Here is a 27500-nt window from a genome sequence, read left to right as displayed (position 1 = left end):
GGAGGGAGGGAGGGAGGGAGGGAGGGAACTGAACTTGAGGTCTGTCTACTGCTGTTGTGCCCTTGAGCAACGGAATCAACCCCCAAAACTAGCTCCACGGTGTGCTACAGTACGGTGGGTCACTGTGGAGGGTGTGGGAGCAGAGCAGAGTATCACTGTCATCGTGACTCCGAAAAAAAACAAGAGGATGCCTCTTCTTGATGGTATTTCCCGGACACTCTACCGCAGCAGTTAGTCAACCAACGGAACACAGGGAAGAGGGGGAGGATGTGAGACACTGGCCTGGAAGATAAGACACTCAGAGACTACAGGCTGTTAGGCTAGATCAATCAAGGGCTGATGCTATCGCTCCAGGATATCAGCCGATAGCATACCGAGCTCAAAATGACTGGCTACAATCAGCCAGCCAGCCAGCCTCTGCGCTGGTCCTAACTACGTACGTTGAGGTCAGTGATGCTGACTGGACTTGTGTTTCAGAGACGGTGTGTTTACTCGTGAGAGGTCGTGTTTGTGTAGCGTCTTTCATACGAACCCTTGCGTCCGTAAGTGGTTTACAGATAAGCCCACACAGTGGTAAGATAAGACACTTTTTTGGGGGGGTTGGATTCTGTCGGCGGGTTGAATCATAGAAAGCAGAGTCTCGACCTCCCACGTTGCCTCGTCAAACTCTTGCCGTTCTTGGACCGATATCGCTGACCTCAAGTACGTAGTTATGACTAGCGCAGAGGCTGGCTGGTCGTAGCCATTCAAATAGGTCATTTGAGGTCGGTGTGCTACCGGTTGATATCCTGGAGTGATAGCGTCAGCACTTGATTGATCGAGCCTAACATCCTGTGTCTCTGAGTGTCTTATCATAACTCATAACTCATCATCATAGCTCAGTTACAGCCATGGGTGGGGTCATTTGACCCTGTGAGGAAAATAAATGTTATATCTTTGCACTCGATCAAATTTCAGGACCCTCCTTTTCTGACTTTTACTAGATAGGCTATGTGCGTTCTACTACCCAGTAGCCTTACATTTTCAGGATAAGCTAGTATAACGCTATTTTGCAGTTTTTCTGTGTAGGAGGGCAGGCTAATTTACAAGACGGCTAACTAGTGGTCGTTGTGTGTAAATAGCAGCTTCGCATTGTAAAGACTGTGGTCATTTGGCCCTTGTAGTAGGTAAAATAGGCACGGCTGTTCTAGTGTTAAGCTCCGTACCTCTTCTATAGAAAACTGGCTCGACATCGCATTCCACTTCGGCCACTGGCCATATTGGCACTAACACATCCAAGACCGATACTAGATAGTGTATGAATGAGGCAAGTTTGTTGCCAAAAAGGAGGACATTTAGCTTAGCGTTAGCAACTAGCTTCCGTGGTTGGGGCTTCTGTGAGTGGATGGGCAGATGTATTTTTGTTTTGCTATTTTGCATGATGTGGCTTTCATAGTAATGGTGTTTGCATCCTGGGACTTCCTTCCGTCTGCACTTCCTCTCCCATCTAACCCTATCAGATCAGATCACACACACACACACACACACACACACACACACACGCACACACACACGCACACACACGCTCACGCACACACACACACAAACACACACACACACACACACACACGCACGCAGACACACACACACACACATACACACACACACACACACACACACACACATACACACACACACACACACACACACACATATACACACACATATACACACACACACACACACACACGTACACCTGCCATCCCTTCATCAAGGAGTCTTTCATGTGGTCCATGCAGGTGTTGGAGCTGTGTGTGACTGTGTGTGTGTGTGACTGTGTGTGTGTGTGTGTGTGTGTGTGTGTGTGTGTGTGTGTGTAGTTTATGAGCTGGACCACTGGTGACAGGAAGTGGTAGCTAACCTTACATCAAAGCTCTCACACCCGTCCTCTTACCAGACATCTGGAGGGCTGCAGTGCCCAATGTGAAGGACCAACCTCCCTCCCTGAGGTAGAGCAGCAGACCAACCTCCCTCCCTGAGGCAGAGCAGCAGACCCCACCTCTCTACTGAGGCTGTTAGCGGTCCCAACCCCTGAACGTAACCTGACACCGCAACAACCAACATGTTAGGAAAGGAATCAATATTGTCCTGAACCAGACTTGATGTTAGTATACTGCTCGATCTCCCCCCCCTCTGTGTCTCCTAAAGGTCTGCGTACTGTAGTTCTGTTCTCCCCCTCTGTGAAGCCCCCCACCCCCCATCTCACAGCCCCCCGTCTCCCCCCCATCTCACGGCCCCCCGTCTCCCCCCCACCCCCCATCTCACAGCCCCCTGTCTCCCCCCCATCTCACGGCCCCCCGTCTCCCCGTCTCCCCCCCACCCCCCATCTCACAGCCCCCCGTCTCCCCCCCATCTCACAGCCCCCCGTCTCCCCCCCATCTCCCGGCCCCCCGTCTCCCCCCCACCCCCCATCTCACAGCCCCCCCATCTCCCGGCCCCCCGTCTCTCTGGTCTGGCGTGCGGAGTATGCGTGTGAACTCTCCACCTCGACGGCCCAGAGAGCAGAGCAGAGGAGGGAGAGAGGAGAGGAAAAGGAAGGGAGGCAGGAAGGGATGGAAGTGGGGGGGGGTTGACAACCGAGAGAGGAGGAGGAGGGGGGGGGAGTGTAAAGTAGTGTGTGACTCAGTATGCTGAATAACTCTCTTGTTCAGTAACATCATTTTAGTTTAGTTAGCAACTGTGCTAATTGACAGCGGTCCAAAGAGCTAACGTTACTTTGCTAAATTAATTCATTCCAGTAGGCACTCCTGTAACAGTAAACACCAAGTATATTCATTCATAAAAATCCATATGTTTATATGTTTTGACTTTTTTTTTGTGTAGAGGCTGGCGGATATCTGCATTATCAGTGGAATATGTGCTGATATGATATTTCTCTAAAAGGCCAATATCTGTGACACATCTGTCGGGCTCTAATATTTATATAAATAATATAAGTTGTTCCATCAATAGGAGTTGTATGATTGAAGTTGTGTTCATTGAAAAGCATCATCAAAAGCACAATATTTATTTGATGTTATGTGGAGATATGAAGAGCTAAATAAATAATCACTATCGGCTGATCGTGTTATGAATAATCGTGCATTCTTAGTTTGAAATGTCTGACATTTTGTCCATGTTTGGTGTTACTGAAGGACCCCTTAAGGTAGTCAGGGAGAACACACTACACACATGCACCTCATGTACTGTACTTCTCCTCCCAAAACTACCTTGCTCCTATACCTACCTCTCACACACACACACACACACACACACACACACACACACACACACACACTATGGTTGAAGAATTCAGACAGACAGAAGGACAGAGGGAAAACTAATGTGGGAGCCGTGAGGAGAACATGACTACCAGGGGACAAGGAGAAGTGGACATGGGTGGGAGGAGGAGTGGGAATGCGGCCGTCCTTCCGTGGGCCAGAGAGATTGAGTGGCAGTGTTTTTAGCTCGGCCAGGCTCTGGGACTCATGGTGACATGATGATGTATGATACCAATTCTAGCTGTCCCTTGGGCTGGAGGCAGCAGCGCAACGTTATGGTAACAAAGTCAAGATTCTTTGGGGGTTTTAGTGGTGGGGAGCCTCTCTGACAAAGACGTCAATGAGGATTGTTGGGTTTGGTAGGAGGGGGGAGACGAGAGGCAGATTCTTTGGGTTTGTTTAAGAGGGAGGAGGGGGGGATGAGGAGTTGGGGGGGGGGGGATTGTTGGCGTGCCATAGAGTCATTAAGAGAAGGAAAGGAGGCAGTGCTGTGCTGAATGAACGCCAGAGACCAGAGATTAGATTACTAAAGACTGAGTCCAATGCTTGCCTTTTAGAATAGAGAGGGAAAATGTTATTCCCTGTGTTCCAAAACTCTTCCCCCTAAACTCCTTGACCCGCTGAAAAGCTGCTTCACTTATCCGAGCGAGCGAAGGATACAAAGCCAATGTTTTAGTCCAGGGCCCAGTCTTTCTCAATTCTCTCTCTCTCTCTCTCTCTCTCTCTCTCTCTCTCTCTCTCTCTCTCTCTCTCTCTCTCATATGCATACACATACACAGACACAGACACGCAGACTTTAGACACACAGTCTCACACACAGCACACACTGGCTTTGTGTGCTCTCTCTCCCCTGTCTTGCGTTGCCCTACATACTGTATGGAGGGAGTGGCTGCTGGTGGACGGCCCGTAGGAAGTCACTGATACTCCGTCTGTTCCCGAAATAAAACCTGTGAAACCTGAGGAGAGACATGTCAAGTCTGCAGAGACAGGGGCAGTGTGATGGAAACATGACTGGATACAGACTCCAGCCTGTGTCATGCCGCGTTGCTCTTTTCAGATTGGCATACACAGCCACATAACTGTACCATGTAGGCTAATGCAACCTCATCTCTATACAGTATGTTTGAATACGCTAAAACGCTATGTAGTTACGATTAACATTCGGTTGCAGATGTTGTTGTTTTTTTACAAATAATGACATAATCATAATGTTTTTTTTATTTGCCATGCAGTCAACTTGTCAATCTGTTGTCGGAATGCGGTAAAAAAAAAATGCTCGGGGCACAGGGTCAGCTATAGTCTGTGCCCCTGAAGCAATCCTGAAGCAATTAGGAGTTAAGTGCCTTGCTCAAGGGCACATGGAGACATTGTAACTATACTAGTCATCAGTACTAAATATTCAGTCATTCACGGCTGGACTTGTGCAGTCTTGAGTATACACATCTGTGTAGGTACATTGTTGGAACCAGAGTAGTCTCACGTAGCCATACCCCCATCACGTTGTCCTCACGCCTCCTCTGGAGGTCTGGAGGGTTTTAGATTAGGCGGTCTGGCTTGGATTGAACTGGACCGAGCGATGGGAGAGTGTGCTCACAATTTCATTGGATGTTACATTCCAAGAACCCCATCCCTCCCCCCCCCTCCAAACGCCCGTAGAACGGTTGCTTGTTGTAATGTGCGTCATCTTTCCAGACCGGATAGGACTGTTTCACAGAGAGTTGTTGTTGCCTGTGCTATCTTGCAACACCAAGGAAAATTGAATAAAACCTGAAGGAAAAGCTGAATTCAGTTTTTTTCTTCTTCTTCTTTTTTTTGTTGCACTCCACCCACCCGAGGGGTCACTCATTCCAAACAGGTTTTCCTTTGGAGCCGCTCTCTGCAAACGATTTCCCCAGGCTTTTCCGAGAGATGTCAATGAAGATGTTAAATTGAAGAAGACATTGTGCCACCACAAACAGAAACCCCCAACAGTCAGTATCTGGGTATCTGTGCACACATCCAAGGACACAGCTGCCGTTCCGAGGGGGTTGATGGTTGGGATTAGATGTGATCATGGCGAGCTCTTCCAGTAATGATAATAATTACCAGTGTTCCTCAGATCAGACCAGTGTAGTGCTACTCTGTAGTTAGCATGGGAGCTGCGAATAGACATGGGACCTAAAACATCTGGATGTGGAGACAGTTAGACCCATCTCTGGTCACATCAGAACGGATGACGTAAACCTGCCCGTGTGTTTTCATCCAGTTGGTTTTGATTTGGTCCCGAGGAGTCTTGAGAAATCATTTTTTTTGTGGAAATCAGTTTAATAAATGATCTATGAGTCAGTTTATCCCACCTCCTTCTCTTATTATTTCTTCTCTTCTTTTCTAGAGTCTGGTCCCTCTCACAACATCCTATCGTTTTCTTCATGGCTGCTGTAGCAGACACCTAGGCTCTATTTTGGGTTGCGGTGTCGGTATATTTCGGAACAGCGTTATGCCAAAAGAAAAAAGGTGTGAAATTGTCCACCGCTGCTAAATCTCTGTTTCCTGCCCTGTGTTACAGAGACGCCCAATAAGACTGACTGCCCTGCTCCCTCTTTCACTGGGAACGGGAGGAATGGACATACATCCTCAATAGACAGAGTCAGCTTCTCAGAGGGAGAGCTTCTGCTCCAGGTAGGTACCTTGGTGTGTGTGTGTGTGTGTGTGTGTGTGTGTGTGTGTGTGTGTGTGTGTGTGTCTGCGTGTGGTTTTATTTGTTTATGGACCAGTGGCTGTAACGGTGGCTGGTTCAAATCCCGGGCCAGCCGGGAAGGAGGGAGGGAGGGAGGGAACTGAACTGACAACTTGAGGTCTGGCTACTGCTGTTGTGCCCTTGAGCAAAGGAATCAACCCCCAAAACTAGCTCCAGGTGCGTATGTGTGTGTGTGTGTGTGTGTGTCTAACACCTATGCTTTCCTTTGTAGGCTCTGAACGGGTTTGTCCTGGTGGTGACGACTGATGGCTCCATCTTCTACGCCTCTCCAACCATCCAGGACTACCTGGGCTTCCACCAGGTAACCCCTGACCCCTGACACGATGACTGTGTTATATGTGACTCCTGACAAGAGGACTGTGTTATATGTGACACCTGACTGTATTATATGTAACACCTGACAGGAGGACTGTGTTATATGTGACACCTGACAGGAGGACTGTGTTATATGTGACACCTGACAGGAGGACTGTGTTATATGTGACACCTGACAGGAGGACTGTGTTATATGTGACACCTGACAGGAGGACTGTGTTATATGTGACACCTGACAGGAGGACTGTGTTATATGTGACACCTGACAGGAGGACTGTGTTATATGTGACACCTGACAGGAGGACTGTGTTATATGTGACACCTGACAGGAGGACTGTGTTATATGTGACACCTGACAGGAGGACTGTGTTATATGTGACACCTGACAGGAGGACTGTGTTATATGTGACACCTGACAGGAGGACTATGTTATATGTGACACCTGACAGGAGGACTGTGTTATATGTGACACCTGACAGGAGGACTGTGTTATATGTGACACCTGACAGGAGGACTATGTTATATGTGACACCTGACAGGAGGACTATGTTATATGTGACACCTGACAGGAGGACTGTGTTATATGTGACACCTGACAGGAGGACTGTGTTATATGTGACACCTGACAGGAGGACTGTGTTATATGTGACACCTGACAGGAGGACTATGTTATATGTGACACCTGACAGGAGGACTGTGTTATATGTGACACCTGACAGGAGGACTGTGTTATATGTGACACCTGACAGGAGGACTGTGTTATATGTGACACCTGACAGGAGGACTATGTTATATGTGACACCTGACAGGAGGACTGTGTTATATGTGACACCTGACAGGAGGACTATGTTATATGTGACACCTGACAGGAGGACTGTGTTATATGTGACAGCAGCTGGTGAAAGCGGGAACAAGTCGGCAACTAACTGACCAAATGTTCGGACCTTTATTCTGAAAAATATCAGAACATTTTGATTGGTTGCTGACTTGTTCCCGCTTTCACCAGCTGCTGTCACATATACAGGGCCCTGCCTAGTAAGTCATGGGACAGTGAAGCATTCATTCTTCTTTCGGCTCTTTCGGCTCTCCACTCCCCAGTCCCAGGGCCCATTACTTTTGGGTACCCTAAAATAGTATATTATGCATAAAATGTGTTGTCATTTCTGGACGGTGAAACCCAATATGTCCACAAATACCATCCAATAAAAGCTGAGAGTCTCGACTTTAACCTCATAGTAATTCATATAATATAAGAACCAAAAGAAGAAGAATATAGTCTCGTTACTTACGCAGGGCACTGTATGTCTTTTAAGTTTGTGGCCATTACTCAACATCAACATATGATCAAAGTAGATTATTACCTCGTCAATAATGTTCTCCTCTGTCCCCCCCTCCCCATACCTCTTCCTTCAGTCTGATGTGGTCCACCAGAGTGTGTACGAGCTCATCCACATGGACGACAGAGACATCTTCAGAAGCCAGCTCCACTTTGCCCTCAACCCCGACCAGATCCACTCTGAACACGGACCGGATGGTATGTATGGGCCCTAAAACACACCAAAGTACTCCTTTATGTCACCTAGGAGACTCAGGTTCCAATTTAATATGTCACACTAAGGCCTGGATTACACGTATATGGATATTTTTTAAGCAGATATTTTGTCCTCGTTTAAAAAAAATACTCTATCCACACCACAGAAATATCTCTGTCCATACGAAAAGCCAAAACTGAACACGATCTGTCAAATACCGTAGAAGAACGTTTGAGCGGTGACTCAAAACGTAAACAGACCAAACTCTTTGAAACAGACAGAAAAGAAAAGTACAAAACAGACAGAAAAGCAAGTTATGGCGACCAAGAAGAAAGCAAAAACTGATTATTTTGTGTGGTTGTTGCTGTTAACAACTGTTTTGCTTCAATGCGTATGTGTGAACGGCTTGACGCTTGACGTCATTGCATCAACACCAGCTCCGTTTAACATAACTGATCCACTCAATCGGATATTTTTTATTTCTTCACTTTTTTATCCGTTTAGAGAAATCTCAGTTTATGTGAAATCTCAGTTTATGTGAAATCTCAGTTTATGTTCGTATGGTTGAGAGGCCCAATTGTGTTTAGAAAAATATCCATATACGTGTAGTCCAGGCCTAAGAACATTCAAGTTCTGTCAGTCAGCTCTTACTGTTTTTTTCAAAGACAAAGTCCTTTGCGTACTGTATGTGTGACCGGGACGTCACCTGTCCTCTGCAGACATCCCGTCTAGCACCAAACCTGTGTGTGACACTGTGAGCTACATGCCCCAGCACATCCCTCCAGAGAACTCCTCCTTCCTGGAGAGGAGCTTCTGCTGTCGCTTCCGCTGTCTCCTTGACAACTCCTCAGGATTCCTGGTAAGGGGAAATACCACCTGCACTGCACTCACATGCCAGCTCTGTAGGGATGGGAAACGGACACTGACGTTTGGCTTGCTTTACATCTGTTATGTATGTGAGAGAGAGAGAGAGAGAGAGAGAGAGAGAGAGAGAGAGAGAGAGAGAGAGAGGGAGAGGGAGAGAGGAGGGGATTGGAAGTGTAAGAGAGAGAGAGAGAGGGAGGGAGAGAGAGAGAGAGAGAGAGATGAGAGAGGGAGAGAGAGAGAGAGATGAGAAAGAGAGAGAGATGAGAGAGGGAGAGAGAGAGAGAGATGAGAGAGGGAGAGAGAGATGAGAGAGATGAGAGAGAGAGTTGAGAGAGGGAGGGAGAGAGAGATGAGAGAGAGAGAGATGAGAGAGAGGGAGGGAGAGAGAGAGAGATGAGAGAGAGAGATGAGAGAGAGAGAGATGAGAAAGAGAGAGATGGGAGAGAGGGAGAGAGATGAGAGGGAGAGAGATGAGAGAGAGATGAGAGAGAGAGATGAGAGGGAGAGAGAGAGATGAGAGGGAGAGAGAGAGAGGGTGAGAGAGAGATGAGAGAGATGAGAGAGAGAGAGGGAGAGAGAGAGATGAGAGGGAGAGAGAGAGATGAGAGAGAGATGAGAGAGAGAGATGAGAGAGAGAGAGAGATGAGAGGGAGAGAGAGAGATGAGAGAGAGAGAGAAAGATGAGAGGGAGAGAGAGAGATGAGAGAGAGAGAGAGATGAGAGAGAGAGAGAGAGATGAGAGAGAGAGAGATGAGAGGGAGAGAGAGATGAGAAAGAGAGAGAGATGAGAGAGAGAGAGAGAGAGATGAGAGAGAGAGAGAGAGATAGAGAGAGAGATCCGATGCCTCAGGGTCCAGTCTCTCACCCACTCCTTCTCTTCCAGGCTCTGAACTTCCAGGGCCGTCTGAAGTATGTGCACAGCCAGGGCAGGCTGAGGGACGATGGGACGCCAGTGCCCCCTCAGCTGGCCATGTTTGCCATCGCCGCCCCCCTGCAAATCCCTGCGGTCATGGAGATCCGCACCAAGACCCTCTTCTTCCAAACCAAACACAGGCTGGACTTCCACCCCATGGGCATAGACACAAGGTAGCTTCATGACCTGGGCTGTGTCTGTACATACACTATCATAGACATAGACACCAGTGTGTGTGAGTGTGTGTGTGTGTGTGTGTGTGTGAGTGTGAGTGTGAGCATGAGTGTGAGCGTGAGTGTGAGTGTGAGTGTGAGTGTGTCTGTGCTCGTGTGTGTGTGTGTGTAATTTGTGTGTGTGTGTGTGTGTGTAATTTGTGAAATTTGTGTGTGTGTGTGTGTGTGCGTGTGTGTAATTTGTGTATAATGTATCATGACCCCCCCCTGCAGAGGGAAGGTGGTCCTGGGCTACTCTGAGACTGAGATAACGACAAGAGGCTCTGGCTACCAGTTCATCCACGCTGCAGACATGATGTACTGTGCTGACAACCACGTCAGGAGTGAGTTCCACTTCCATTTTACAGTACCTGTCACTCTACTAAATGTTAGCCTACTAAATGTTTACTGTGGTGAAACTACACCAGGAGTAAGCTTCATATCACCTCCTGACACATTCCTCCACTGTCCGCCGGTTGAGAACGTTGGAATGTTTCCGTCGGAATGTTTGAGATGTTTTCCAAAATGGCCGCCTCTCTCTCTGCTCAGTGATGAAGACGGGAGAGAGCGGTTTCACCACCTTCAGACTGTTAACTAAGACGGGCATGTGGGTGTGGGTCCAAGCCAACGCCCGAGTGGTCTTCAAGGCAGGGAGGCCCGACTTCATCATCGCTCGACAGAAATCCCTGACGTGAGTGTTTCCCTTTTTCTTTTTTTTGCTCGAGGCCCCCCCCCCCCTCTCAATCATAATTCCTAAGTCATTATCTGTATTAGTGTGTTTACTTTACGGCATGATTTATAGACGTGGTGCGTGCGTGCTTGCGTATAGAGGGTACTGTACACATTGAGGTATTTTCCTAAAGCCCAAGTTTTGAAGTTTTGAGTTTGAGTAATGAAAATGTTCTCCAAGACTTTCCATGATGTCACGTATGACCTTTAAAGTGTCTCCCCTGGCAGGAATGAGGAGGGTGACGAGCACTTGCGTCAACGGAGACTCCAGCTCCCCTTCAACTTCGCCACCGGCGAGGCTCTTTTGTACGAGTCGTCCTTCCCCTCCCTGGACTCCCCCGCCTCCAACCCTCCAGGCCTCTGGCAGTCTCCGGACCAGAAGCCCTTGGACTCCGCCTCTCTCCTGGGCTGCCTCCTCAGGCAGGACCAGTCTGTTTACAACACCCAGCCTCAGAAGGCCACCCAGCCCCTAGACCAGGAGCCGCCAGGCCCCCTGGACCCTCAGCTCTCCCTGGAGCGAGCCTTCCTGGACAGCCACGCTCTGCTCAGCGTCCCCGGGCAGCTCCAGGTCCCTCAGAGAGGGAGAGGAACCGGCCGTGGAGGAGACCCCACAGCCCAAGCCATGCTGGACTCCCTGGGAGAGATCCTGGGTGAGATGGGGGACAGGGGGGGGATGGAAGGCCTGGAGGTGGAGGAGAAGGAGCTGAGGGACTGGGAGAGCACCCTCCTCAGGATGAACCTGGAGAGGGAAGGAGAGCTGAACGACACGCTGGCCAACGACGTGTTCTCCTACGTGGAGGAGGCTCTTCTGGGAGACCTCAGCGCCGTCGACCGTATCATAGGCTTAGAACAGGCCGGATCTCAGGGTGTCGAGCCAATCAACGGTCTTTCTGTTCACCTCCCCACCAATCAGAACACCTGGGGCGGGGCCGGTCACAGCCTTCCGTCCACAGGCCTCTCCTCCCAGAGTACCATGTTGCCATGCGACCAGAGCCACTACGGCACGAACGGCACGAACGGCACACACCAAAACAACACCCAGTGGCAGGCGGCGGTGGCGGCTAAAATGACCTCCGACCTCAACAGCTTCGGAGAGCACGGCCTGCTGGGAAACGGAGTCGTCGCCGATGGCGGCGGCGGCATTCGAGGACCGAATCCACACAGAGCCGTGCACAGACTGACACACACGCAACCGAGCGCACACACGGCCCAGGAGGGAGGCACTACCAGTCAGGGTCCGTGCGCACGAGCCAGCTGCAGCAGCTATCGCCACGGAAACCAAACAGTTCCACCAACAGCCCGATGTAATATCGATCAAATAGCGCCCGTGCTGCCAGACCAGCCATGGATACCCTCCATCCCGAACGCTAACGCTAACCACAACCACAACCCTCACTCTGACTTCAGTAACTGTCTGGCGGAGGTCTTCGACCATGGCGTGCAACAATGTGGCTTCGAGCTAAACCACCGCGGGGGGGCCACCGCGGTGCCCACAGACAGGCAGTTTTCAGGCCACCCCTACCCCCCGAGTCATCCGCCATTTCAGGGACTGCCGCTGCAGCCGTGGCAACAACAGACGTCATGGCAACTCCAGCAGCAGCAGCTGCCCACAGCAGCTCACGGACCCCCCCCTGGAGGGGTGTCGAACGGACACCGGATCTCAGAGCACCACCGTCACACCACCGTTACCGCACACACGCCGTCCCCCCCCCTCCTCCTCGCCGCCGCCACCCCCGGGGCTCACACGCTCGCACACGGCGCCCCCCCCCTCCTCCTCGCGCCCTCCTCCGGCAGCTGCATGTTTGAGAGGAGCGGTCACGCCCCCCCCCCCGCCCGGGCCAACGGCTCCATCCCGGCCCTCGCTCGCTCCGACGAATCCATCTCTGCTCCCGCCTTTACCAAATACGCCCAAACCGTCCCCTTCACCCCGGCCTCCCTACCCGCTCCTACCCCCCCCTCCCCCCAGCTGAACAGCGCAGCACTGCCTGCCTGGTCTGGAGCGGCTTACCAGGTAATAAAGCAGCTACAAGCTCCGTTCCCCAGCCCCCAGCTGGTCCTCTATACGCCCAGCGGCAGCTGTGGCGTGCCCAGCGAGGGGCCCTCGGCCCTGGGTGCGGGGGAGCCCGGGGGCAGCCTCCACCCTGGAGCACCGACACCAGGGTACGCCCCTGAGAACGGATCCCACCTCCTCTATTGGAACAGACAGACTTAGGTTAAGACAGAGCTTACGTTCAGTCAATCTTATGAAGAAGTAATTTTTTTGCCAGAGTGTTTTCGTGGGGGGCAGAGGTCCTCACAAGTTTGTCCTAAATTCACTCTCAAAATTTGACACTGGTTATCATGAAAGAAAGATATGACAGCAAATGGGGGGGGGGTAAGCTGATATCTACCGGGAAATGACACATCAATTGTGTTGAAGTCCTGTGCTGTGACAGTGACACGGACAGTATCTCATCTCCAACTCCACGTCCCGTCCCCCCGCCCCCCCCCACAGATCACCAGCCGTCCTCCTCACGCGATGTGGAGCCTTGTACCTTTCCCTCTCCCCTCATTAATGGGAATCACAGGACTGTACACTTACTGTATCTCCTAAAGGAATATGGCCATGTCCACCCCTCCTCAAAGACACTGTCTGGACTCACAGACACACAGGAGTCGTCGTTATGATAATTATTATGTAGCGGGCACGACTGGGATTGATTTCTCCTGAGGAATTAAACTGGCGCCATGAGACAGTTTTTTACTTTGGTCGCCTAGAGGTCAAAGCTCTTCTAAAGAGTTAATCATTCTTACCCTTTTAAAGAAGTGCATTTTTGTTCTTCTACCAGAGGATATGTACTGCTTACCAGCCAAGGAACGTGAGTGCACAGCACTCTTCACACATTAGATGGCAGTTTCTCCTTGCTACCCCAACATTGTTTCAAAGACACACGACTGAACTAGGAGACTAAATAGGAGTGGATGGCAGCCATTTTGTTGATAATGGGCAGTTGAATTCCGTCCCATGTCTCTGATCTGATCAAAAACATTGAAATATGTCATTTAACAGATTTTTTTTTTTTTAATCCTATTTACAGTTAACATATATTTAATATGTGTGGGAGTCAAACCCACAACTCTGGTGTTTTCAAACACCCTATAGTACATGCTCAAGAATAGGACGTATGGGAAGAGGACAGTGTTGACTGAGGTTCTGCACCGGGACAGAAGGATATACTGTTGGACAGAGGGACATACAGAGCTTTCTCCTGGAAGAAGGAGCTCTATCATTTTTCATTTCATGTGATTATTAATACAAAGGACTTCAGTCTTCCCTGTATCACAATGTGAATTTATGAACACAGGATCTGTTTCTTCTTCTTTATAGACCTAGGGGCCCTATTTAGCTTCCTCTAAAGAGTGCTGTGTGAACACCAAGTTTTAATGGGCATGGCATGGCCAAGTTGGTCATTTCGTCCAGCAAAGTTAAGCGTTGAGGCAGAGGACAGGTCTACGGTAATGACTTTTGTTGTTGTTGTATATTTGTATTTTTTATTATCAAAGACATGCACGTTTTCCATGATTTAATTAATTGGCACAGAGAGCGGAGACAGTTGATGAATGCAACATTGGTCATTCGATGTTTTAGGCTTACAGAATGTAATAATGCAAGAATATACACCAGGCCTCCTTCTGCATATTTGTAGGGAGTATCCCTGACAGGCGACACTGCTGCCTGTTATGATCAAATAACCCACCTATCTGTAATTATTGAACGTAGAACATCATAGATGTTTGAATTTGCCAACTCCCCCTGGTACTCCCATTTACTGCCCCGCCTACTGGGTGCAGAGGGGAGATATTGGTGCAAAGTTTGGGTTTCGTCGGTGGAGACGCACTTTGCAGTGATGCCGTCTTTGTTCATGGTTTTAGTGTTGCGCAGCGCATCTTCAGCCAGAGCAAATGGGGGGCGCCTAGTGTCTCTACTACTGGAGCGATCATTGTACCGACCCCCACCTCGGGCCGCTGAATGCAGTGACACATGCGAGTGTGCTGTATGAATCCACTCTGGTTTGCTCATGGCGCCTATCACACATTTGTTTTACTTTTGGGTCGCTTCCATTTCAAGACACAAAATGGCTGATAGAGACAGCAGGAGTCGACCTGTTTGAGTGGCATGTATGAGAGATGGACAGATAGGCCATAGTTGTTCCAGCTCTGTAGTCTCCTCCTTTTTGGGACAGGCCGTTTTTGACTTGTTTGAAGTGAAAAGTCATTCCATGTCAGGCCTACCCACAGTCCAGACTAGACAAAGAGACTAGAGAAGGGACCAGCTACAGCCTCTCTATCCTCAGAGCTCAATGCTCAGGACAGCCAATAGCCTCCCTGTTGTAAAGGATATCAACATTATTTTACCCCAAAATACAGTTGCCTTACAAGTTAGAGTGTTGTTATGATGAGGCTTTATGGTGTTTGTTTGCTTGAAGTTGTTTGGTGTTGTGTTGTTTTGCTCTTCATTGATATTGTTGTGCTCTCAGGCTATAGCTGTGAAAATAAACGGAAACAGGAAGGAAGCAGCTAACTTTTGCCCCCGACACCCAACATGACCAGAACAGCCTGGTGTAGAGATGTGTCATCCAAAGACTGTCAGATGTCCAAACATGTTGAACCATGTAGCACTTCCATGTGTCAGTCAATGAGGGTCTCACATTATGATTGGTATGATCATACATATATATATATATATATATATATATAGTCGTGTAGAAACATTAGGACACCCCATGAAATATTTGGTTATTTTTCAAGAAATATGGATATATCAATATTTGATCTTCTTTCAAACAATATCTATGATAAAGGTGATGTAATTGAACCAAAAACAAAGATGCACAAGATGCCAATCACTATTGAGGAAAAAGTTAGGACACCCTATGCCCTAATTTCCCCCTTTGGCTGAAATAACATTAATTCGACGTTTCCTATAACTGTACCAGTCTCTGACATCGACAGGGAGAAGGGTTTTCCCACTCCTCCATGCAGAATTCTTTCAGCTGTGTGATGTTTGAGGGGTGTCTTGCATGCACAGCCCGTTTCAAATCACCCCACAGCATCAGCAGGATTAAGATCCGGGCTTTGACTTGGTCATTCCAGAACTCTCCATTTCTTTCTTTTGAGCCATTCTTTGGTGGATTCACTGGAATGTTTTGGGTCATTGTCATGTTGCATGGTCCACATCCGCTTCAGCTTTCATTTTTGGACAGATGGTCTCACATTTTCCTCAAGCGCCCTCTGATACAATAAATGATTCATAGTGATTCTATGATGGTGAGCTGGCCAGGCCCTGCTGCAGCAAAGCAGCTCCAAACCATGACATGCTTCACAGTTGGTATGAGGCTCTTGTGCTCTAATGCTGTGGCAAGCCTGTAGGTCCCGTGATGACATTCTAGGATTGTTAGAGACTTCTTTAAGCATCTTGTGGTCTGCTCTTGGGCTGAACTTGCTGACCTGGCCATGTTGGCAGTCTTACCAGGCTCATACGCATCTCCAACCTTCTTTCTGAAGGCCTCAGAGAGCTCTTTTGATCTCGCCATGGTGATACCACTCACTTCAACAATCAAGAGCGAACCAAACTAAATGTCTGAGGTTTAAATAAGACAGGCTCCTCCAAAATCCTCTCTAATGGTGTTCTACTCATTTGCACCTGATGTGGTGCACTTGATTCTAATTTTAGGCATTTACATTTTTAATTTTTTTATTTTTAATTTTTTGTTATACTACCTCCATCTCTCAGAATTGTTCAAATGAAGATCAAATGTCCATAATATGCTGAAAAAGACGGTTTTCATGGGGTGTCCTATCTTTTTCACATGACTGTATAACATACAGTATTAAGATACTGATACTAATGGTTGTACAGGCTTGTAAATAATCTATTGTGCCTTTTGAAATAGTTGTGTGTAGCTCCAACGTGTCTTTAAAACACGAGCTAACATTGGCACTCTTTGATATACTGTACTTATATTGACAGTCGTAAAAGGAGTTTGATTTCCTACTATGTGAATCAGACACATAATCATCTTCTCTGTTCCTGGATACTTGGGAATAGTATTTTGCATTTTTGTTACAAACATATTTAATGACTCCAAAAAGCACTAATTGATATCTACTTGTATGTTTTTGTATTGGAACCCTGATAAACGGCTGAGGGGTTGTAAATAACCGTTGCCTAGCAGCACTTTTGATTGTTTGCATTTTGTAGCCGATGTGTGAAACACTTCAGGATAGGTTTCTCTACCACCTTGAGGCCTTACATACTGAGACAGTTTAGAGAGATGCTGCTGTAAACACTGCAGTAACCTACTTTGAAGCAGTGCATTCAAAGCAACATTTGCCTAGTGGACTAGAAAGCGTCTGTCAACTACATAACACACATTGAACTACGTACTCAGTTGAACTACTTGGTGTATATATTTAAAGCCCTATTCTAAAATGTTACCAACATCTCAGATCAGTGCTTGAGATCTCAGCATAATGGAACATTTTGCTTGGATTTTATTATTTTCAACTATTCTTCAACTGCTCTCGTTCATTGACTGTCGTCCAAGTAGATTGGAGGGAAGATGCCGTCATGGCAGCTAGAGTTTGGGATAAATGCGGATCTAGAAGGCATTTTGCTTGAACAATCATGTTCATCGCACACTTTCAAACTCACTGTTTGTGTTTCATCATAGGTATAGCTATGCATCTCAGCTGTACCAAATTGCTTATCATTGGTTTTGTGTGTCGTTGCCTTAAACCTTCTGAAGTACCCATGATGTTTAGAGCAAAACGTATTCATCTATATCCTACTACAACAATACTATACCAAATGTTTCAAAAAATATTAGCCTAGCTATCACCTTTGCCATATTTAATATATTCTGCCACTTGTTGACTATCTTCTATCCTGTGTTAAGAAATTTAACTTCATATATAACTTCCCTGTATGCCTTACTGTATGTACCAAATGTTACCTTGATTACCAGTCTAATTTATTTTGACATAAAAGAGATGTAATCCATTGTTTGACTTCACCTTTTATTGAGCGTAGCAGACAGGCAGACATACAGTGTCCTGCCAAGTAACGGAACACCGAAGCATTTTCTCTTATTTTGGCTCGACCCGCCAAAAGTTTGGATTTGAAATCAAACAAATGCTGTGAGGTTAAAGTAGACATTCCCAGCATTTACTTGGTGGTATTTGTGTATACATTTGGTTTCTCTACTTAAGACTCATTGTTTGATTTCCAAAACCAAACTTCAAGTTGTTTAAAGCAAAAAAGAAGAAAACAGTGATTCACTGTCCCTTAAGTTAGATTCCAGGATTCACCTCCCTGATTGATCCCCACCAGCTCATTTGGGGACATAGATGTGTCACACAACGTTACGTCGACTAGCATCCACACACTGCTGATACTGGTTAGCGTGTTAACATTGTTTGTGTTTTGGCTCTCCTCTTCCTCTTCCCTCATCACTCGCTCCCCTGAGAGTGTTTTCACATAACCCCTTATGTAACCACCAGTATCCCTCTCTTTCTCCCACCGTACAGTAAATCTCTCTCCCCCTCTCTCTCTCTCTCTCTCTCTCTCTCTCTCTGTCTGCCCCCTATCAGCCTAGTATCTACTATCAGCTTCTGTGTCCTCACAGCATGGCCCATGTCCTCGTCTCTGATTGGTTCTTAGATGGTAAACATGACTGATGTCATAGCTCTTTGAAGTGGAGGAAGCCTTGGGGTTGGGATGAAAAATCACTAGATTGTACATGTCTCCTGAACTTATGAGCGGAGCGCGTACATAAACCATCTGCTCTTAACATAGGGTTGTAGTGAATGGTACGGTTTAAGATGAGAGTCAGTGGGGGGAGAAAAAAAAAAACGGTCAAATACAACGGAAAATACATCTTTCTATCCTTTTCAAGCATGGCCAGATAGTGAGCACTGATATCTGGACTGCTGTCACACACCCGTCACAGACACTCCTTATCCAATCCAGCATCTCTGGCAGGAATGCTGGGAAATACCATAAAGCTAAGTGTCGCTTGAGGGAAATGGTGTGTTTTAAATATAGTAATAGCAATGATATAACTCCCTTTTTGAAGGCAGTGATATGCGCTAGTATATTATGCCCCCTTCTTAGCCACAGTAATACAGAGGCCTCTCATAGTAAAAACAGACTTACATGTTATCTACTCTACTGTTCAGATTTCAATGGGTGTTCTGTTGAGTAGATTTCTGCCTGAAGAAACCAATGAGAAGTTCGGACTAAAATGAGCAGTCACCTGATGCAATGTTATACTATGGTTTTTCCACAGTGGAAAATATGCAAAAAGAGCTGCATGTTTGGAACACTCGTTGAATTCAACAGTGTAACCCTAGCCGTCCCTGAAGAACAGCCACGTTGGTCGGCCTGAAAGAGGGATTAATGAAAAGGAAAATAGAGAAATCCAATATCACAATCAACTGGACCTAATGTGATGTTCTCACGCAAGCAATCTGATGCTATGTCAGACCCAGAGAGGGGTGAGTGGGGGGGTGGGGGCCCCGGCAGAGAGAGAGAGAGAGAGAGGAAGTGGCCTCTAAAAACAAGTGAGTGCTGTTGGGTCTGGAAGAAAGGGGGTTGAGAGAAGCTGAGGTTGAGGAGTTGAGCTTCAAGCTATTTACTGTCTGTTAGTTGGAGAGAGGAAAGGGAATAGTAGGCTGAGAGTATGAGATAGTATCTGGACCCCCTCGGGGAAGGACATGACTAATGTGTAATGTCACTGTTTTTACGATGAGATAAACCTTCAATGTTCGACATACATAGAACACATGAATTAGTGTTTCATAAATTCATGAACTCTGTGAACTCTTGTGTCATTCTGAACACGACAGTGTTAACTCTCTCGAGCTGTGTTGTTGCTGTGTGTGAATGTTTCTTGTAACACGTGCTCCAGTAACTCATCAACTTTCCTTTCACGTAACAGTTTGTTTTATGCTGTTCCCTGGTTGGACAAGACCATGCCTCTGGAGAGCAAAGTCCTCTGCCTGCTCTAAACAATGGGTCCACTGTCCTCCAGCACTCCCCCCCAATATCTACTAGCTGATCTAGATTGTATAGTCTTGCATTGGTACGGGTTGACTTTATTACCTTTCTCTGATGTATAACAGACTTTAATGAAGTGATTAAGATTTAGTGCTTCTTCTAGCGTGAGGCTCCGTTTGAGAACACAAAAAAACCTCGCCCACCCAAGAGTCTTGCATCCAGTTGCGTTGAGAATTCACCCTCACCTCCTGTGCGCTGAGCGGTGTTGCCCTCTAGTGGAATATAATCACATTGCAACGACTCGGCATCTGAAAGGATATGGTCTAGTCTAGTGCGTGAATCATTATGCGTTCATCTAACAACAGGACGTGCTTTCAGTACAAACTAAGTGCTGTTGACAATTCCGTGGACGTGGTTTTAAAAACTTGGAATTGAGATGCGCCTCCGATGGAGTCATTCAAATGGGAATGGTAAATGGACAGCACTTATATAGCTTTACAATGGCCTCTCATTCACCCATTCACACAGCAATGGCTGCAAGCTACCATGCAAGGCGCCGGCCCGCTTGTTGGGAGCAATATGTGGTTCAGTGTCTTGCCCAAGGACACCTCGACGTGTGTCCAGCCGAGGATCGAACCGCCGACCTTGCGATCATTAGACGCCGGCTCTATCTCCTCACCCACAGCCGCCCCCCCTCGTTCCTGGGTTACAGGACATCCAAGGACACAGACTCAGACTGGCTGTCTCTCCTCCATGATGAAGTATCCTGGACCTCCACGACCGAGACAGAGAACGCCTGGGGGTCACAACCTCTAGTGCCACAGACACAGTAAAACGATGACCTTTGACCCCCGGGGTGGACACGAACCGCCGGCCGCACTGTCTCACTGTGATGGATGGCAGAGAGGAGTCAGGGACAGAGAGAGAAAGGAAGAGCAGAAGAGAAAAGGAAAGAAGGCCATAAACTATCCAGGGAGGGAACGTGCGATAGGGGAGGATAGCTCAGTGACAGGAAGTGTTCAGGAAGCACAATAGCTTCTCTTAGTGCACCAGTGTTTTTCTAAGGCGTACGGTCATATTTCATTCTTCAGTTGTTATTTATTCCGTTTTGTCTCGTTGGGATACAACATGTTTCGATGAGCTATACACCGTTCACATGGTCAGAGGATGTACTTTGTGTATGTTAAATGTCCCGTTGGTGATTCCACAGAGGACCTCATGTGTGTGAAGAGCATGTCTTCCTCTGCATGGGAGGACTGAAGAGAGGAAGGTCTAAACATGAAGATATAAATCAAAAACATCCTCTTCTTTTACACAGAACAAGTGTTTCTAAGCACAAGGCTATATGCACAAAGTGACAACCGATGTGTTATTTTTTGGACAGGCACCAATGTCACATTGTTGAATGAAAGCAGAAACAGTCATGTTCAATGCCAAGGCTTTTGTCTAAATTCAGTGCAAACAAAAGCTCGGCCGCTAGGGGCAGTGTTTACCGTCATCTCAACCAGTGGACCATGAGCCTCATTGTGTGGATGCTGATCCAATAGATACCATTAAACGGACAGCAGATACAATACGGTTCTGGACAACACAATGCCATATTCTTGTGAGAAAGATGTACCTTCCGAAACAAAAATGAACAATCCATAGACAGATTATCATTGAACTCTTAGCATTTATTGCTACTCTATTAAGTGTAATGTTGTTCCTTTTACTCACTAAACCTCACAAATAAATTGAATACATTTTAAATCCATAATAAATATGGATAATGCATTGTGAATAATGTGGTGTAACAGATAAATCTGCAACAATGTATGTCTCAATATAATTTCTCCCTGTCTCTGCTAGTCTTGTAGAATGAATTTGTCATTTGTATTTTCGCCTCTCGGTTGTCAAATGCAGGGAGAGAGTAGAGCCGAAGGTTTGTTTTCAACACAACAACAGATGGCTCGATGTCACCGCATTCCACTCAAACCCTGACTCTGAAAGGAAATATCACAAAGAGATGGACTCCAGATTGCCGGTTTGTGAGCCACAGCTCGTCCCCTTGGGTAAAATTAAGGAAAAGAAGCATTTGCTTCTCTGCCAAATGTAGTCTGATTATACCGAAAGCCTAGCCATGCAGCAAATGTTAAAGCAATCTCCTTCTGAATGAACTTGTTAAAACTGGTGAGTATGATTTGGTGGTTTATGGGAAGATATAGTTAGTTGGTGTATGTCAAGTCATTATGACTTGTTAAGTAAGTTGTTATTTGTCAGTAATAACCACTCTTTTCAATCAATCAAAGGTTATCTATGTTCAGCAGAAGTTACTTTTCTTTACTAGGATCTACTGTAGCGCATTGCTATTGGGTGGCTTATAAGCAGGCTGAACTCGCACACGCACACACACACACACGTGCACACACACGCACAAATAAACAAACAAACAAGCACACGCACACATACACACACACACACACACACACATAGACACACGCACACACACACGTGCGTGCACACACACGTACACAAACACACATGCAGACACATACACACACACACACACACACGTGCACACACACACACATGCACACACATACACACACACGCAGGCACACACGCACACAACACACGCACACAGCTTCCTCTGCCCCCTGGCCGTGTCGGAGGGCCCCACATGGGAGTTGTGATCCCCGGGGGGCTGCTCTGGGGTCTCAGGGACGTGAACCCACCACCCTGTTCCCACCCCGGGGACGTGACCTCCTCTCCTCCACCGTACATCTCTCTTCCTCTCTGACCTCCTCTCCTGCACCACTCCCTGTAGCACACACTCCCCAGTCCTCATCCTATTCCCCAGAACTCCCTGCTGTGTGAGAAACACAGAGGGAATCCAACCTGTCATTCCACAGGACTACAGTTCTCCACAGTCTCAGGGTGAAGGATGCCAAAGATACTTTCATAGTTAAATAGTATAATTTTCTTGTTGTGGTCAGCTCAGTTGGTAGAACAGTATAATCAAAAATAATGCATATATACGTATGAACAGTTTAGAGAATGGAGAAAGTAATTGTTCTCCGAAATGCAGACGGGCACTTAAGGAAGTTAATTGGCATATGGGTACAAAATGTATCGAAAACAACAAGACTAGACTCAATATGGACCTGGGAAACCAGTCGTGATTGTTCTGCTTTCATTATAATTTGTGAAAAGCTTTTCTTTTGTTCCACGTCTCCGCTACTCACTCCCACTTGCAGCCGACACAAACTGCAATTTCATCTTTCTTAGGACTTCTGAGAGACATTGTCAAAGTAATTATTCACCTATTTTCAATCAGCGATTTGTCAGCGTTTAACGGTAATTGAATTTTGATTTAGGGCAATTATTCCTCATTTAAGGTTATTTGCATTAATTTGAAATATTAATGGGTTCTTTTGGATGAGTGAAGAGATGGGTATTTGGCCACAGAGGAGCCTCTCCCCTCCAGGCATATCCAGTCACATTACCCAGGGTCCTCTGCACATTCAAATAGGAGTCTGCTTTTCTTGCTCCTCTATTGACTATAGAAATGTGATAATAGAATGTGAGAGTAGTGATAATACAATAGTTTTGGGCATGGTTGTCTATCTAATTTAAGATTGCATGGTATCCATTGTACCCTCGCAGTGCAACAAACAAAGATCACAGACACCACAAACTGGTAAAAGGTACATGATTGAATATTGAATCGAAACGCCCTTCCAAAATAACCAGCCAGCATTCAAACAAACCTTTCAATGGCAAAACGCGGTTTCATTCATTTACCCCACAAGGTTCCTGGCTGCCGTTGCTGTTTCTGCCACACAGTGCGAAAGTACATGTACACACATAGAAATAGATTTCTATGGGTAGACATAATGAGTTGTCATGGTTACGCTTTGAGCACCCAAACTCCAGTTTCTCCTTCTCTGTCTTTGTCAGGACCGATATGACACACAAGAGCAGGAGGGCATGCCATGAGAGACCCCCACTCAGACCCCCGCTGGACGTCCACAGACAAGGACGTCCTGCCTCTCCCGCAGTGAGAACACTGTACAAATATAACTGTACACACACACACACACACACACACACACAGACGCTGGCTTGTCCTCACATATCCTCATAATCATAATAATATCCTTCATGATCTATATAAAGAAACCATGCTGTTGATTATTCTGGGCAAGGGAAATTATTGTAGCGAAGATCCCTCCTCCCATGGCAGCATCAGGCAATCTAGTCCTCCCAGAGAACGATAAGCTACGTCACGCTGTTACACTTGACCCTCTTCACATGTCAGGCGTACGAGAGTCAGGGTCTGGTGGGTTGAAAGGGGGCTGATGAATGGGCGTGGGGGCCTGTGGGGGGGGGGGGGGGGGGTGAGATAAGAGAGGGGGAGCAGGGCTGGAATAAGTGGGGAGAGAGGATTTGAGATTTTTTGCGGTCCGTCTGATTTTCTGATTCAGCGCACTCAGATGTCACGGGGTAGATTGTTTTGACACCCCGTTAAGAAATTCAGGAGGAGGATGGCCGACTCATGAAATTTGCAGACCCTGATTGAATTTATGATATTTTCATAAAGGCCATCAACTGTGTCTGCCCGTAGGGGGAGAGGCTGACAGAGAGAGACGGGAGAGGGAGAGGGAGAGGGAGAGAGAGAGAGGAGGCCCCTGCTCTGCCAAACCCCTCCCCCCCACCCCCACCCCCCTTACCTCTTTCTGTACCCCGAGCAGACTGAAGGGGGACATTAGTATCGCCCCCACCTCTCTCCTCTCTCCTCTCTCCATCCAACGAGGCTGCTCTCAGGGAACAGAGCCAGGCATACCAGCCAGCGTCTCTCTCTCTCTCTCTCTCTCTCTCTCTCTCTCTCTCTCTCTCTCTCTCTCTCTCTCTGTCTCTCTCTCTCTTTCTCTCTCTCTCTCTCTCTCTGTCTCTCTCTTTCTCTCTCTTTCTCTCTCTCTCTCTCTCCTTCAGTCCATTTCTTCTACCTCCTTTCGCCTTCCATAACATTCTCCTTCCAGAACGTTCTCAATCCCATGTGGAGGGCAACATCAGCTCTACTGTACCAGTGAGCCAACCTCAGATATCTGGCATAGAACTTACAGAGATGGGGGGAGAAGATATTTTGAGAAGAAACTAATCAGATATCTCTAAATACTACAGTAGTGTCTTGAGTAGTATCTGTCTTCAAGTTTTTACAAATAGTGAAGTGAATCATTAGTGATCTTCACATCTCCAGGGCATTCTCCCGAGTGTCCCATTCCCTATGCATTATAATGGGTGCTCTCTATGTTAATAATAAATAAGTACTGATAAAATAATAAATGTCTAATGATCCTCATAGATTCTCCCCTGTCTCAGATTAGTTTGTCAGGGCTTCGCTGCCCCCAAACACTCTTGACTTAATTATTTAACCGACTGAAAAATTCATATAACACTTTACTTTTTTGGCGCAAAAAGCCATCATTTACACTGTGAAATTTAAGAGGAAGGAGGAGGAAATTAAATATTTAAAAATGCACAATCCTTTCAATTATTTTTCAGATGCTTCCATGAAAAAAAGAAAAGAAAAGAAGGCTCACACTGAAATGAGTTGTGCATTGTGAAGCAGCATAGTCGAAATCATTCCTACAGCAATATAATCCAGCTCTGTCAATTATTCAAACACATTACACATTCAGGTTTCATTACATTCTGGGAATTTGAATACAATTGTTTTGCTTGTCATTTGTCCCCCTCCCCATAAAATATGTTTTCTATAAGAAAAGAGTTTCAAAAACTCCTAAAGGGAAAAACAATGAAACAGTGATTGTTGTGCTTACGGTCGTTGTTGTCCATTTGGGAGCAGAGCCCAGTGCAGTGAGTTTACTGCTGCCAGGCTTCCAGTTACTCTTCTAGGTTCTCTGGTGGCCAAACAGTGAGCTGAGTCTTTGTAGCTTCCCCTCACACATCCACATTGTCTATATCCCCTTTAGATTGGTTCCCATTAATGTTTAACCCTCACTTAAAAGATGTTTCCTCGCTCATCTGTAATTTAAGCATTCTCCGGCGCCGTACTCTATCCCTGTATCATCCTTTCCGACACAAATGCTTTTTGTTTGCTGCCTGTCGTCATGCTGTATTATTTAGAGGGAGAACAAACAGAACGGCCTCCCTGTCTTCTTCTCTTATTCCTGCTTCATTTTAACTCTGCTTCCTTGAGCCCGTCAGTGTAACCACCACCAGGGCTCAGTTTCACAACTGAAAACCCATTGGATCAGATCAGGTGGAAACACACACACACACACACCACACACACACACACACACACACACACACACACACACACACACACATCACACACACACACACCACACATACACAGACATTCATCCACAAGCACCGAATGCATTCCATCTGATCATGCGGGGTATCAGACCACTCCATTGTCTCCATCAGCACTACCTTTTAATGTAGTAGTATTACCTTTGTTATGGAGTAGATTATGAGTTGACATTAAGATTTTGATAGTGATTTACTGCCAAAAATCAAGATGCTTATATAAACTGACTTCAATTTCTGCCACTGATCCCGTGTGTCAAAATGCCACATTTTGTGTATATCAGTAGAAGCAGAGGCGAACCGTCAGGGCCAAAAAGGCCTTCTCTGCTGGCCTAGAGATTGTCATAATCTGAAAATTATATTTTTAGCATTGAATATATATTTTCATTAATGCTATATGTATTTTACAAAGTTTGTTCCCGTCAGTCTATTAAGGTCAATTCATTGCCACTCTCTCTGCCTCAGTCTCTCTCCCTCAGTTGCGCTGCTTCCAATGCAGCTCATATAAATGAGAGCTTTTCAGAATCAGATATTCTGCCTGTGCTGTCTCCGGGTGAAAAATCTACCCTTGAGGCCTTCAGGATTTCGAGTGAATCCCCTTTGCTGTTGAAGCAAATGGGGACCATAGATTGTCATATTCTTTAACCAATCAGATTTGGAGTTTGCCATGTTAGGCGTATTCTTTGACACGCTGTAGCTTTCTTGCTGGCCTAGCTGTCTAGGAGCATACATCAACATTTTCAGCCCTAAAACATATCGTAGAGATGGGGCTACACAGGTAGAATTGTGCCTTCCTGTTTCCCAGCATGCATTGTGTTCAAACTTTGAGAGTTATGTTACCCTAACCCTAACCCTATACGTTTTAAATGTCCTATACAAGTGTTATGCATGTTTGTTCAGTGTTGTTAAATTGTTAGTAATTGTTTCTGTTTATGTTGTAAGTGTTTTGAGGACTTAAGTACCGAAACCATGGTTGACATTGCTGTTTGGTTTGATGACTCTAGCATTAACTTTCATACCACTGTGAATATGGGATGGTTATGTCTAATGACAGTAGCCTATAGCCCTAGTGACGTGGTGAGGTTATTTGAAGTTGATTGCGAAAGGATAACACCGAAGGCCTAGGTTTAAATTCACTGCCTGCCGCTGCCTATAAGTATATCAGTATATCAATACATGACCTCCAGTACACTTTCTCCTCGTTTTACTGTTTTACAGCAGCATGATGATATTGATAGTATTTGGTTACAATAGAACAACAACAGTGTACATAAAAACAGTGCAGTCCTTCGCTGCAGTCCCGTCAAAACGATTGCTGCAAAGAAGATGTAATTGCCCCTCCATCTCAGAAATGTATTTCGTTGTACAGGTTCTTGTCAAAATGATTGCTTACCTCAGCTTAGCACTGTAATGTCACCCAAAGTGCAGCAAGGTATGAACACAGTGTTGAATGTTGTCGAACTACTGTGTGAATATTGTTGTCCCCTTCTCTTCTTCTACAACTGGGTCCTGCTGGAGTGGTGTGAACTCTG

The 27500-nt window shown here is 46.5% G+C and overlaps 1 protein-coding gene across 1 annotated transcript in view; it reads left to right on the top strand.

Moving 5' to 3' along the window:
• LOC308156055 (uncharacterized protein) overlaps positions 1-12816 on the top strand; it is a gene marked incomplete at its 3' end in the record, with an annotated part of 21789 nt that extends 8973 nt beyond the window's left edge. Inside the window, exons 3-10 of the mRNA XM_080529416.1 lie at positions 5845-5957; positions 6248-6337; positions 7765-7885; positions 8603-8742; positions 9634-9836; positions 10110-10219; positions 10425-10566; positions 10833-12816. Of these exons, the coding sequence (XP_080385542.1) occupies positions 5845-5957; positions 6248-6337; positions 7765-7885; positions 8603-8742; positions 9634-9836; positions 10110-10219; positions 10425-10566; positions 10833-12816 (2903 nt within the window). The remainder of the gene's footprint in view (positions 1-5844; positions 5958-6247; positions 6338-7764; positions 7886-8602; positions 8743-9633; positions 9837-10109; positions 10220-10424; positions 10567-10832) is intronic.
• Between the last annotated feature and the right edge of the window lie 14684 nt (positions 12817-27500).

Source organism: Nansenia antarctica, assembly GCF_963989245.1.
Source record: "Nansenia antarctica genome assembly, chromosome: 4".
Classification (NCBI taxonomy): Eukaryota; Metazoa; Chordata; class Actinopteri; order Argentiniformes; family Microstomatidae; genus Nansenia; species Nansenia antarctica.
The sequence above is the reverse complement of the archived record's forward strand: the minus strand, read 5'-3'. Positions and strand labels throughout refer to the sequence as shown.